A 13048-nucleotide genomic window follows, 5' to 3' on the forward strand; every position below is an offset into this window, starting at 1 on the left:
CCTACCAAAGCCAAATGGAACTGCTTTTTAGCAGTTTTTAGCCAAATGGAACTGCTCAGTCCCCCGCCCTGCTCCCTCTGCCTCTGCTGGTGCCGGCACATCCCTTCAGGGCATCCCTGCCGAGGGGCGGAGGACAGTGCCCCTCTCTGCTCCCTCAGCCACCCAGGCGCTGCTTCTCACCTCACGTTGCTGTTGCCATCGCTGGCACAGGAGATCAAACTCGTGGCACTGTGCTAAAAGCCACAGGAAATCGTTCCAGCTACACTCCCAGCTTTTCCCCAGCTTTTCCTTATGTTTAGCTTAGCGGGCTGTCGGTACATTCATTCCCCTTTTGGATTTCTTTTTGTGAGGGTTTTTTTTCCCCTTTCTTTCTTTTCTTTTCAACAAAAACAAGCAGCGTGCTAAGAGCTGCACCCCCTCTGGGAGGTTGTCAGCCTTGGCCGGAGCCGCCGGAGCCCCCCCGGGGCCGGAGGCTGCCGCTGGCCCGGGCTCAGCGGGAGGCTTTTCTGGGACAGCCATTCCTGGCTCCAGCCGCTGTCCGGGCGGCCGTGTGAGGGCAGAGCCGCTGCAGCTCCGCTCGGACCGGACGGCACGGCATGGCGCTCCGGGCAGCCTGCCTCCTCCTCTGCCTCCTCTCCCTCGCCCAGGTCTCCGGCCAGCAGAACGGCAAAGCCCGGCAAAAACCGGCGGCTTCCAAGAAAGGTAAGGGGCAGCGGCAGCTTCCCTGCAAGGAAGACTTGCGGGGCTTGGGGGGGGTTGCCATCAGCCCACTCGTTTGGGCAATTAACAGTGCTTTAGTGAAACTTCATGAAAAGCATCTAAAAACCTAATAAAGTGTTTATCCGCCCTCCTCCTCCGTGGGAATGATTGTGCAGCTCTTCTGTAAAATAGTGAGGGTACTGAGACGGTTTTGGTGGGTTCCTACCTTGAATAAATTCGTTTTGAATTTCAGAGGGAATGCATTTTCCATGTTCCCTCTAAGGTCCATCCTAAGCTTTTTCTCTCATAAACTTTCCCTTTCTATATCCCACTCACTCCTTCTCATTCATTTTTCAGAAGTGGCAGATGACAGACAATTTTGGAGATAAAAACAGGCAGAAAATATTCAAGCCATTAAGCATCAGCAAGGTTCGTCATTTAAAACCACTGGCCTCACATGTATTTCGCACCAGACAAGAGCTCTGACTACTCAGGCAGTCCACATACAAAGGGGCCTGGGTTTTTCTATTCCCTAGTGGGTTTGTTTCTCCTTTTCTTCTCGTATTTTCCTCCTGTCCCATCCTTTGTCCCTCTGACTCAGTGCACAGTAAGTGTAGAAGGCAGGTGAGGTGAGGAAGCATCATGTGAGTGTGCCTGCCTGCCTGATGTGTCTGACTGCAGCCTCACGGGCTTGGACCACTTCTGGCAGGCACTTTCCTCCTTGGAACCAAGTGGGGAACAAGAAAGAAGCATCCCTGGAATTCACTTGGCCAGGCTGCTGTCTACACTCACCCAGTGGCTATTTTTGTCAGATTCCATCCTTGAGAAATTTTTGCCTTTTCTCCCATTAGATGTTTCTATGAATTCACAAACTTACATGCTTATTCCATGTCTTATTCTGAAGGACATGGAATAACAGAAAAAACAGTGTGTGACTGTTTTCTAGAGTAAAAAAAAACACTCCTTGGGCTCATGTGGGGCACATACATGCATTGCACTCACTGGAGGTACCAGGAGAGAGACATTTCTTAGAGAAATCCTGTTTTTCTCTAGGTGTCATTGCAACTGCTGTTTGTAATTGATTAGTGACAAGAAGGTGGGATAAAAATCACCTTTTTGACAGGAAAATTTGGCTCTGATTTAAAAACTTTTGAGGGAGGGTGTCTTGAAAATCAAGCCATCTGGACCAGCTGGTGGCAGGTTTTAGTCAGAATTTCTTTTCAAAGGAGAGGTCATATTTTCTGTGGAGAGAAGGGAAAAACTCAGCAACTTGGCATTTTTCAATCAATCCCATCCAGCCCCATGGGGGATCAGCTGCCCTGCCTTTACTGGAAACTTCCAGTATTTCTTGGTTAATATTTTTCAGATTTTTACCAATGCCAAGGGGTAGGAAAAGAGAGAGAATAGCACTAAAAATCCCCTATGAAGCTCCTCTTTGCCTCCAGCTCCTCTCCACATCCAAGCCTGCCTGCCCAGCCACCACAGGGGCCAGGGCTCAACTACTTCTGCTCTGAACAATGGCAGGATGGCCCCATCTCATCCTCATCCAGGCATCCAGTACCCCCGTCCTGGTTCTATCCCTGCACTTTGCCTGGAAGGGTCAGGCAGGGCAAAGCCACTGGAGGGTTGGGAAGTTTGGCTGGATTTTTTTTTTTTAATCTATGCAACCAAAGCACAAATGTTAGAAAAGAAAACACTGATTTAAGCCTATCTTTTTATGTTGTGGGTTTTTTTGGTTTTTTTACTTTTCTTTTTTTTTCTGGGGTTTTTTTTTTTTTGTTTGTTTTTTTGTTTTTGTTTTGGTTTGGTTTGGTTTGGTTTGATTTGGTTTGATTTTTTTTTTTTGTAATTATTGCTTATGTTTGGATCTGCTTCAGAATGAAAAATGATGCTATTTCAACATGAAAAAGCCAATCCTCAGTATTTAGAAAATGCTGAGACAGCACATTCACTTTCCCTGCTATTGTGTTTTTCCCCTCAAATTACTCCCCAGTTATTGTTCCAAATGCAGTAGCTCAGCAAACTCTCCCAGAGTCCCAGTGTCCTGGGGTACAAGTGGGATTTGCCCTTGTCTGGCTGCTCCAGAGGTCTCATCCAAGGAATTCCCAGGGGAGGCAGGCATTGGCATTCTTGCCAGGGCAGCATTGAGAGCCCATGGCTTGAGGATGCAGGCATCAGCCCCAGGAGGGCTCCCCTTGGTCACAGATGTGGTGGGGTGCTGGGATCATGGAAAGGGAGCATCTTTGCATGGCTCTCATGTGTATTTCTAAGGTAACTGGAGACAGAAGTCAGTCTGGATGCTTAGTTCACTGGATAGGGACTAATTTGGGCTTCCCACCTCATGCCACCTGCTGCCCAAAATTTCAATGTGTTCTTGTCTGGGTGCTCTTCCCGACTGCTCTACTTTGTATCTTTGAGAGAATGCCTGGCGTCAGGAGAAATACCGGTGGCCACAGAGCTTTGATGACAGACATTGTGAACCAGAGCAATGCTCATTCCTCTGGGGGACAGAAAGCTGTTTGGATCTCCAGGGAAAGCCAAGAAACCCATATATATGTATATATATACATATATCCAAATTTCATACAGGAATGGTTAAAACATTAAAATTTAGTACCGAGGGGTTTGTTTGTTGTTCAGCATATAATTAGAACGGGTGAGAGTTCCCATTTGCAGCTTTAAATACATTCCTGGCCAGGCTTTCAAACCAACAGACTATTGTGGCACACAGTTCTGTGAATCTTCTTTTGATCTTGCCTCTGCCCAGGCTTAATCCTGCTGCTCATGGTCCTGCACAAGGACCCACTCCAGCTCGCACTGGATCATCAGCATCCCATATGCCAGCTTCCGTCACAGAAAACCCAGACTGTAAACAGGCTTGATCCCAGGCTTTAGGAGGTGAGCCTTGAGGAAATGACAGCACTGAGACAAAATCCATGGTAATAAAACAGACAACACAACGTCTGTTGATGTAGCCACAGTCCTCACTTTATAGCTGAAGGGTGAGTCAACCAGTTCTGTAGGAACATCTTGTGGCCCAGGATTTGGAAATGAGGTACTGAAAAGGGACAGGGCTCTTAGGTAGTTATCAAGGAGGCATGTCACCTCTCATGGCAGGGACCCTCAAGGTGGGAACCCACCAACAAACCCAGCTGGAACATTGTAAGGAGCAAGACTCATTGGTAGCATCCTGCCATGGCCTTTGGATGTTACTTAAACCTTAGAATATTTGTTCTGCTGCAAGACATGCTTGCATGGAAAAAGCCCCCATGTTTAGTTAGCGTTTCCCACAGTGTTATCATCAAAGGCATCAAAATAATGTCTAGTGCCTCAGTGTTAAGTGACTCCATTAAAGTTAATTGAGCATTGAGTAAAGCAGATTAATGCCCTCCTCCTGATGTGTCTGGCTTTTCATATTCACGGCACCATGTAATCTTAGGTCAGTGGTTTTGGTCCACATCCAAGCTGCTTCCCTACTTGTCTGCCTCGGTGCCTCAGCTCCTTGGCCCTCAAGGAAGCTCTTCCTACTGCATTCATGGGCAAACTGTCCCCTTTCCTTTCTGCCCAGGAGAACTGCTAGATGCTTTCAACAGGAGAACTACCAGATGCATACAAGTGCCTCAGTGACCAGTGTCCCACCACCTTCAAGGTCCCTTTGCTCCTGTCTAGGAGAAATCCAAGTACTGATTACAACTGGTTGGAGCCTTGCAGAAGCAGCACACCTAGCAAGATGTAGGCTTTAAGAGCCAGCTCCCCAGCCAAAGAGGCATCTTCTCACAGCAGGAGAGCAGCCCTGGGCAGTGTTTTTGTACCTACACTGGGGGTGATGAAGGCAGAGATGAGGCAGAGTCACCTGTGATGGTCCAAAGGATGGTGTGGTTGGTGCAGAGGCAGCTGTGATGGTCCAAAGGATGGTGTGGTTGGTGCAGAGGCAGATCTAGTGGAGGTAGGATCTGCAGCCCCTCTAGCCCCTTCCTCCTGAGCATCAACCTGGTGAGCAGAATGCTTGCCTACCAACCAACAACAGCAGACAAGAGGTGGATGCAGCCAGGAGTGCATACAGAGAACATCATGTGTAAGGGTGTTTAAGGGAAGCCAGGAGGGTGTGCTGTGAATAGAGAGAGCATGTTTTTGAGGAATTGGAAAAAATAAATCCTGTTCATCATTAGCTTCAAGTTGCCCAGAAAACATTTGTGTGTGTCAGGACTTTTGTTCAGGCAGAGCAGCATCAGATGGTGTCCTCCTGCATTTTGGGATCTCTACCCCAATGCAGCACCATCCCAGATGACCACTCTACAAAGGAGTGCCAGAGACAAACCTGCACATTGCAATGGTCATGCATGTGACCTCCTGCCCAGCACTGCTGTGGCAATTCAGAGGGTGACCCCTGCAGCTGGAAGATGGATGGGGAGCACAGGCCCCAAACCTGAACCAGGAAAACAAGGTTGTTATTGACAGAGGAACCAGGCTGGCAAGCAAACACTCACTCTGATGGACGTGCAAGGGGACACAGGTGCTGACTTTGTGGATTCCTTTTGTTTATCCTTCTCTGAGGGCAAAGAAACGTGGGGTTTTGATGATAGGAACAGATTTGGTTGCTTCCCCTGGGATGCAACCAATATTTGTGCTCTTTCTTTGATTTCTCCAACAGATGGTGTGAGCCTCAAAATGATTGAAGACCTGAAGGCCATGATTGACAACATCTCTCAGGAGGTTGCTCTACTGAAGGAAAAGCAAGCACTCCAGACAGGTAAAGGGTTTGCTGAAGAACACATGACTTTTACTTTGAGAGAGGAGCTGCACATAAAGCAGCTGCAATTGATCCACACGTCTTAATGAGTGACACCCAAGCACCTGACAGCAACAAGCTCACCATGGGGAGAGAGGGTGGGGGATCAAAGCACAGTGTGGGTCTCTGCAATTCCTCTGGGCTGGTGAACCTCCTTGGGCAGTTAATGACAGGAGCTGTGCAGTGTGGGCCCCCCTCACTTTATGTGCTTCCCATTTGGATATTCCTGTGGTGCTAAGCCAGATGTTCTTTTTCCTTTATGAGGTGGAGGGATGGGATTTGGATTAGTCTGTGCTTTAACAAAATGCAACTTACTCTTTTGTCTGAGCCCCAGTGAAATGGCAACCTGGGCTCTTATACACACCATGGTATTGGCCAGAGAACTGCACTGCAGGTCAGTCTTGTTTCACTGAACATACACAGAGGACAGTCCCAAAGTGTCCATCTTCCAGACACGTTCCACAGTTATTCTGTGCAAACTCCGCCAACATCAGTAGGAGTAGGATTTGCAAAACATGAAGCTGAATTGAGAAGAAAATGCAAATTAAGGAGAATTTTCTCCTTAAAAGAAAAGGAACACAAGAAAAATCAAGGCTTTAGTTCCAAGCTCAGATTCATTGAGAAGTAATTGATTTGGATATTAATGTGTGGCTCTGATTAGGTATTGTTTGGCTACAGTACCCCACACTCTTAAGGTTTAGAGCTTAAAGAAAAACAAAATAAATTGATATCCTTAATACTGAAATCAGAGGCAAGTAGAAATTTCCTCTGAAGACCTCAAGCTATGCAAGCGCAACGCTTCTGATCAAAGCTTATTAAAAAAGACTTTTTTTTTCATCTTGCATAATTAAGATGATTTAATTGGCATGCAGGCTTTTTCCCAAAACACTCCAACACTCGGCAGTGCCCATGACAAACCATATTTCCAACAAATTCATCAGAGAAGGAGTAGCATTGGCTGGGGAAGAACGAGGCCAGGGGGAGGGGCAGGAGGACCATGTTGTGCCTCTTCTCCAGCAGCAGCAGAGCTCAGAAGAATGGCAGGAGCACCCCAAAAGTCCATTTCACCCAATGGTTTGGAGAGGGGAACAGCATGTCCTCATGACTGTGTCCCACCCTGCATAGGAGTGAGAGGGGCCCTTGGAATCCTGTGCTGCCAAGGGTCACTGTCCAGCCTAAGAAATTAAGTTTGTAGTTTGGCTGCTGGGTTTGCTGCTGCTGCCTCTTCCTGGGCACCATTTTAAAACCAAATTCTCTTTATGTCTTTTCATTCTGTTCATGTGGTAACTTCTCAGTTTGCCTGAAAGGCACCAAAATTCACCTCAAATGCTTTCTGGCATTTTCGGAGACCAAGACGTACCACGAGGCCAGCGAGAGCTGCATCTCTCAGGGCGGCACGCTCAGCGCGCCCCAGAACGGGGAGGAGAACGATGCCCTCTACGATTACACGCGCAAGAGCATCGGCTCCGAAGCCGAGATCTGGCTGGGCCTCAACGACATGGCCACGGAGGGCAAGTGGGTGGACATGACGGGCACCCCCATCCGCTACAAGAACTGGGAGACTGAAATCACCACCCAGCCCGACGGTGGCAAGCTGGAAAACTGTGCGGCTTTGTCGGGGACCGCCATTGGCAAGTGGTTCGACAAGAGGTGCCGAGAGCAGCTGCCCTACATCTGCCAGTTCATGATCGTGTAGTGGCAGGGCATCCCCCTGCCCGCCCCAGCCCAGATTTCCACGCTGGGCAGCAGGGTGATGGGGCTGTGGCTGTGTGTACATGTACATGGAGAGGCTGTGGTTGTGTGTACGCCTCCATGTCCATCCACACACCCACACGCACGAGTTCAGTAGAGTCACCCTTTGCAGAGAGAGCCGCCGCAGCTTGCTGTCAGGTTAGAGAGCTCTAGAGCATTTCCTTTGGCCACATCCAGCCCTGTTCGCAGCTGCACTGCTCTTCCTAAGGCACAGTTTATAGATATATATTTTTTTACACAGGGAATTTGTTAGGACAGCTCAGTTGTTCCAGCACAGAGCCAGTGCAGAAGTCCAACCTGGCATACAGCTGACTCAGATGCCCAGGGCTGTCACTCTGCAGCATTCTTTCCCATTTTACTGAGCTTTCTTGAGGCACCAGCATAGGCAATTTCTGCTTTCTTCTCTTGTTTTGCTTCCCCATAAGCCCTGGCAGCAATTTGTCAGAGTTCCATGTTCCTCACAGTATCCCAGTTCAGCCTTGTAAGGATCAAGGTCCTGTCTCAACAACCTGTCTCAACCTCTCCTGCTTTGCATTGAGAGGTGCAATTGGGATTATTTGGCCGGGTACCAGCTGCTCAAGGGTTGTCCAAATACTCAAATTACATGTATGAATGAATTAGCAAGTTACAGGCATATTGGTCCTTTTCTCACTAGCCAGAAACCAATTTCACTGACTTCACTGGGAGAGCAAGACCCACTGCCAAATTCTTTGAAAAAAAAAATCCTATCAGAAGCTTTATTCGTGCTGCAGTATCAAAGGGAAAGCAGTGAAGACTTGGGGCATCGTTAGTCAACAATATTACTAGAAATAGAAGATGTGTGTATTACATAAAAAACATAAATGTAGTACTCTTAGGGAGTATGTTGCTATATAAAAATAACTATATATTGAAAACAAGCCCCAGGACGACTCATTCCAGCAGCTTTAGGAATGACCTGACCTGCTTATATGACGGGAATCCAGTCCAGTCTTTGCTGGTTCTTGGCAAACATAAATCTACTGAGCACTGTCTGTGCCAATATAGTCATTCCCAGCTGGAGGTCTGACCTCAGTGATTTTTTTACTGAGAAAAGGTTTAAAGTGAAAATAAATAAATAAATAAATAAATAAATAAACGGCAGTGGTGGAAAAGAAGTGCAGGTCACCCTGGCAGCTTAACAGAGCTTTGCTGGCTGTTGGCTAAAAGGCACCAGTGGTCCTTTGCAGTCCAGTGCTTGGAAATAATCCCTCTAGTTTGGGTCACACCCCCTGCGCTTCCAGATTGGAGGTGTCAAGAGAGGATCCTGCCCATGGGACAGGTATTCCAATGTGCTGCTTTCTTTAAAAGCAGCATGGAGGTGGGTCTTCCAAGACATCATCTCTGGAGCCAAGCTGGAAACACGCACACAAATGCGGAGTGCACGCTTCTGAGATTGTCACTATTGCCAAACTCTCCACTGTTCAAATTACTATAAAATAAAAATTTCTCTATAGCTTGCTGAAGGACTGGAGTTGTGTCAATGTGATTGGAGTGCTTTCTTTTCCTTGTCTTTCTCTTCAGAGCAGATCCAGGGATATGTGTGAAGGCTGGGGATAACAAAGGCAGCGGGGAAAAGCAGAAAGTGAGTGCCTCCCACCCTGTAATACGCTTTATAAGATTCTCCCCCTCCTGCCCCATTATCATCCCTGTCACACAGGATACAGGCAGGGAATCCTTTCATAGGAAAATAAGATTTCCTTCCTCCCCTCCCTTGCCACTGGGAAATTTCATTCTGAAATACCAGCTAACCCAGAAGGAAGGACCCTCTCTCAGCCCTGTTTGGCAGCAGTCGTGGTGCTGGGGGAGGTGGCACCTCAGGTCCCAGCATCCAGCCAGTCCTTCCCAGTCTGCCTCCCACCTCCTCCTCAAGGAGCAGAACTGCAGCAGCACCAAGGGTCCCTCTCCTTCACCCACTGAGGTAGGGATGACTTCTCCTTCCTTCTCTCCAGCATCCCATGGAGGAGAGAAGACCATCCATGTAGAAGACAGTGCCTCACACCAGTCTGTGAAGTTTCAACTGCTGCAGAACTGCACATGAAATTAGGTCTCATTTGCACAGCTCTTCATTGAGCTTTACTTTGGACCCTGCTCCTGATGTTTTCTAAGAGTCTTTGCTGTAGGTCACGGTTACACTCTTCAAGCCAGCTTGTCTCCATATAAACCCTCTAGCTCCTTTGGCAGATGTCCCCTCCATGTTTTGAGATACATGTGAAGGCAAGCAGCAATGCTGGAAGCGTTGCTGGCTTTAATCCTGACTGGTCATAAACCACAAAGTCTTAAAACACAAATGTGTGGTCAGGGAAATAAAAAAGAGGGCTTTTTTTGGAGCCCAGAAATGAAAGAGGAGCAGTGTGAAAACCATGGACCCTGGCAGTGCTGAGCATCAGGGAAGTTGTGGGTGCTGGAGCTGGACCATCTTTGTATGGAGTGTGAATCTGAAAAACAGCCATGGAGATGGATGCCAAAGGATATTCCCAGAGAGGACATGAAGGAGACAATCTGTCAAATCTAAAAAGTAAAAAGTCACTCTCAGCAGACTTCTTGCTTGTATCTCTTGCTCTCTATTTTCAGAAAGCTAAACTCCTGCCAGCACCATTCCCTCATAAATATTTTGCTCTTCTGAAGCTGGGAGGAGCACAGGGAAGAGTGGCTTTGCCTTTGCTGTATTTGTTGGATCCAGGATGACAAAACTGACCTTGCAGATTCAGTGCTACATTGTTATGATAATAGTTTACTATTATTTATTTCGTTTATTATTATGCTAATGGTTTACTATTATTCTTACAGTCTTCTTACTGTACATTATGAACTACAAATTTTCTTTGAAAAGCCAAAGAGAGGGAACTTCTAGAGACTCCTCATCCTTGCTTACCACAGCAATGTTGGGTTTTGTGTCCAACCCTGAGTTTTGTGGTTACAGGAAATGCCAGGATGGAAGGATTAAATGAGGGACAGCCACTGGCTGCCTCCATAGAGAAACCATCCCAAGCGCATGTGGTCCATCTGCTAGGGGCTAGAACAAGCATCACTTTTTTGATCTTCCATTAAATCCTTTGGCACTCAAGGCAGAGTGGAACATCTGCTGTCCACAAAGTGTGGTCTCTACCAAAGGCACACAGACTAACGGAAAGAAACCTCAGCTCTTCCCCGAGGAAAAGGAAATGTGAAGTGATCATGTCTGAACCAATGTATTGTGATGCCTGCAATCCCTAATGAACCTCACATTATTAAAAATAGAGGATATTGTGTAAGACCTTGTGCCTCTGGTGGCACTGCTCAGCTGCTTGTGGCTCTGTGACGCAACAGAGGAAAGATGAAGCATGAAATGTACATATATTTATATAAACAAAAGAATAAAAGTTACTGGGTGAGCCTACAGAAGGAGTTCCCTCAGCCCTACATCATCCACAGCTGACTTCAGCAGAGCTGTGCTAACCCGCCCCACTCATGGCCCCCACCCCAATTCACCCTGGTCCAGAAGTTCAGGACCTGGTCTAAGTCTTTGCCTGAAGGTGCAGGAAAAGGAACAAATGGTTCAGAGTGAAATAGTTTACTATAAAATAGGTACTGCCTTTCCATAGTCTCTCTCAGCACAAGGGCCAGAACAGCACAGTATTCACACACATCCGCAGCCAGGATGTTTTTGGTGTCAGTCAGGGAAAGGGCTGGGTAGGCAAAGGTGGGTAAGGATTTGGGAGTTGTGAGCCAAAAGCTTGGTTTGGGCCTTGAACACCTCTGTGGGACTTGGTAGTTGGTAGTCCTCACAAGAAACCCAACCCCACACCTCTGCTGCCTGTGCAAGTCCACCAGCCTGGGTGCTGCTCAGACCAGAGGTTCTCCATCAGGTGCACCCTCTCCCTGTCATCCTTTGCAAGGAACAGTCCCTCAGCACCTCTGCTCCTGCCTGGCACAGAGGGAACACACTTCCCGCCTCTGTGGCTGAGGAATGAGACCACTGGTAGAATGAACCTCCAAAGGGAAGGACCTGATCTGCTCCTGAACCACTGAGTCCTGTAATTCCTATTGTCTTTACTGTTTGCTCCTGCTCCTGTGTAAGCACTGAACCCCACTGTCAGTCTCTCCTTTTACAAATGAAATAAAAAGATAAATTAAAGTTACACTTCTCCATCTCAGAAGCCACTACGGACAGAAGCAGTGCAGATCTGTGAGACTCAGCAAACAAGGCTAAGCCAAAACACCTCTGGGAGCATAAATATCAACCTGCTTGGGGTGGAGGGGGCGGGGTGACTAAGCTAATGGAGAGCATAAAAATAAACTCCTTGGGGAGAAATGATAGGATATCGGGCTATGGTGTACAAAACAAAACAAAACATGGTTTATTGCTTTTATACTTACAAGCACACAGAGGGAGTCCAAAGGTAACAGTTGGAGACTGTTCCAAATACAGCTGAAAATAAATCACAACCATTTTAGCCTCACACCCACCAGCCTCTCCACTCTGCACTATGCTGTGCAGACAGGTCAGTGTCTGCATCACCTCCCTGTGACTCCCCTGTCCTGCTGTGCTGGAGCCTGGGGCCATCCAAGCTGGCAGCAGCCACAAGGCACCCCAGTGCCTGCAGCATCCCTCCAGGACAGAAAGAGAAACCCAAGAAGCTGTGCTGCCAAGAGTTGAGGCCAGCTGCTGATGGCAGAACATAGCTGCTCTATCCTCAGCCCTTTTAGAAAGCTGGCCCCGAGCCTGAGGCAGAGAACACCTGAGCTGCTTTGACAGCCTGGCAACTGAGAACAAGTCTCAAGAAGCCGTGTTTAGAAAACACTGGGAATCACTGCAGCTTGTAAAAGAAAATGCAGGAGGAGAAATAAAACCTACAACCCCTACTGCTTTGCAGAAATGCCCCACAGCTTGGTTTCCCACTGCAGTGTCAGTAACTTCTATTTCTATCATGCCCAATAACATGGATCCCAAAAGTGAGGTCTCTGACATTCAATAGTTTCCCCTGTTTCTATGTTTCTCAGGATGGATGAGGCCACATCTGGAGTGCCAGGTCTAGTTTTGGGCTCCCCAGTACAGGATGGACATGGACGTAGCGAAGTGAGTGCAGGGAAGTAGAAGGGATTTGGGGAGCTGTTGTGTGAGGAGAGAGCACAAGCTGAGACTGCCCAGCCTGCAGAAGAGAAGGCTCAGGGGATCTCATCTTAAATGCCTGATGGGAGAGGGTAATGAAGACAGAGCCATGGGCACAAACTGAAATACAAAAAATTCTCCTGAAGGAGAAGAGAAACCTTTTTCTCTGTGAGGGTATTCAGACCCTGGCACAGGTTGCTGAGAGATGCTGTGGAGCCTCTAACCTTGGAGATATTCAGAACCTGACTGGACATGTGGCCCTGGCCAATGGGACTTTGCTCTGAGCAGGAGGTGTAATCTGGTGATCCCCAGAGGTCCCTATCAACTTTTGTGCAAACTTAGCCACTGAGCAAGGCATCCTACAGACATAACTTATTCCTCTTTTACAGTCACAGGAGAAAAACAGGCATTTCAGGAGCAGACAGCTGACCTCCGACACCTGATGGACAAGCTGTCATGTAAAAGCCTTCCTACAGAAGCAGGTTAGCAAGAAAGCCAATAAAATAATCCCTTGTGGGATGTGATTTCTACACTGTAGTGCTGCCAGAGCTCTAGATACTAACTAGGTCTTGGTGCTCTGCCAAGTGTGATCACCAGACAAGAGCTGAAACTTCATTTAGTTATTCAACCAGAAGGAAACTGGAAACAAACTCCATTAAATCACCAAAAAGCAAAGGAAATATGTATTTTTTAATATT

At 47.5% G+C, this 13048-nt stretch overlaps 1 protein-coding gene across 1 annotated transcript; it reads left to right on the forward strand.

Moving 5' to 3' along the window:
• Positions 1-430: 430 nt before the first annotated feature.
• On the forward strand, positions 431-8303 carry CLEC3B (C-type lectin domain family 3 member B). Its single transcript, XM_066321473.1, has 3 exons — positions 431-702; positions 5351-5449; positions 6784-8303. Exons 1-3 carry the CDS (start codon positions 597-599, stop codon positions 7182-7184), a joined length of 606 nt encoding a protein of 201 aa, XP_066177570.1. The 5' UTR covers positions 431-596; the 3' UTR covers positions 7185-8303.
• The last annotated feature ends 4745 nt before the right edge of the window (positions 8304-13048 follow it).

Source organism: Sylvia atricapilla, chromosome 1 (genome assembly GCF_009819655.1).
Source record: "Sylvia atricapilla isolate bSylAtr1 chromosome 1, bSylAtr1.pri, whole genome shotgun sequence".
Lineage (NCBI taxonomy): Eukaryota > Metazoa > Chordata > Aves > Passeriformes > Sylviidae > Sylvia > Sylvia atricapilla.

What these genes read in the sequence shown, in the direction of transcription:
- CLEC3B (XM_066321473.1), top strand. Translation starts at nt 597, where the DNA reads ATGGCGCTCCGGGCAGCCTGCCTCCTCCTCTGCCTCCTCTCCCTCGCC. An exon ending in ACCGGCGGCTTCCAAGAAAG is followed by an intron (nt 703 to 5,350) that starts GTAAGGGGCAGC and finishes TTTCTCCAACAG; the next exon opens with ATGGTGTGAGCCTCAAAATG. An exon ending in AAAGCAAGCACTCCAGACAG is followed by an intron (nt 5,450 to 6,783) that starts GTAAAGGGTTTG and finishes GTAACTTCTCAG; the next exon opens with TTTGCCTGAAAGGCACCAAA.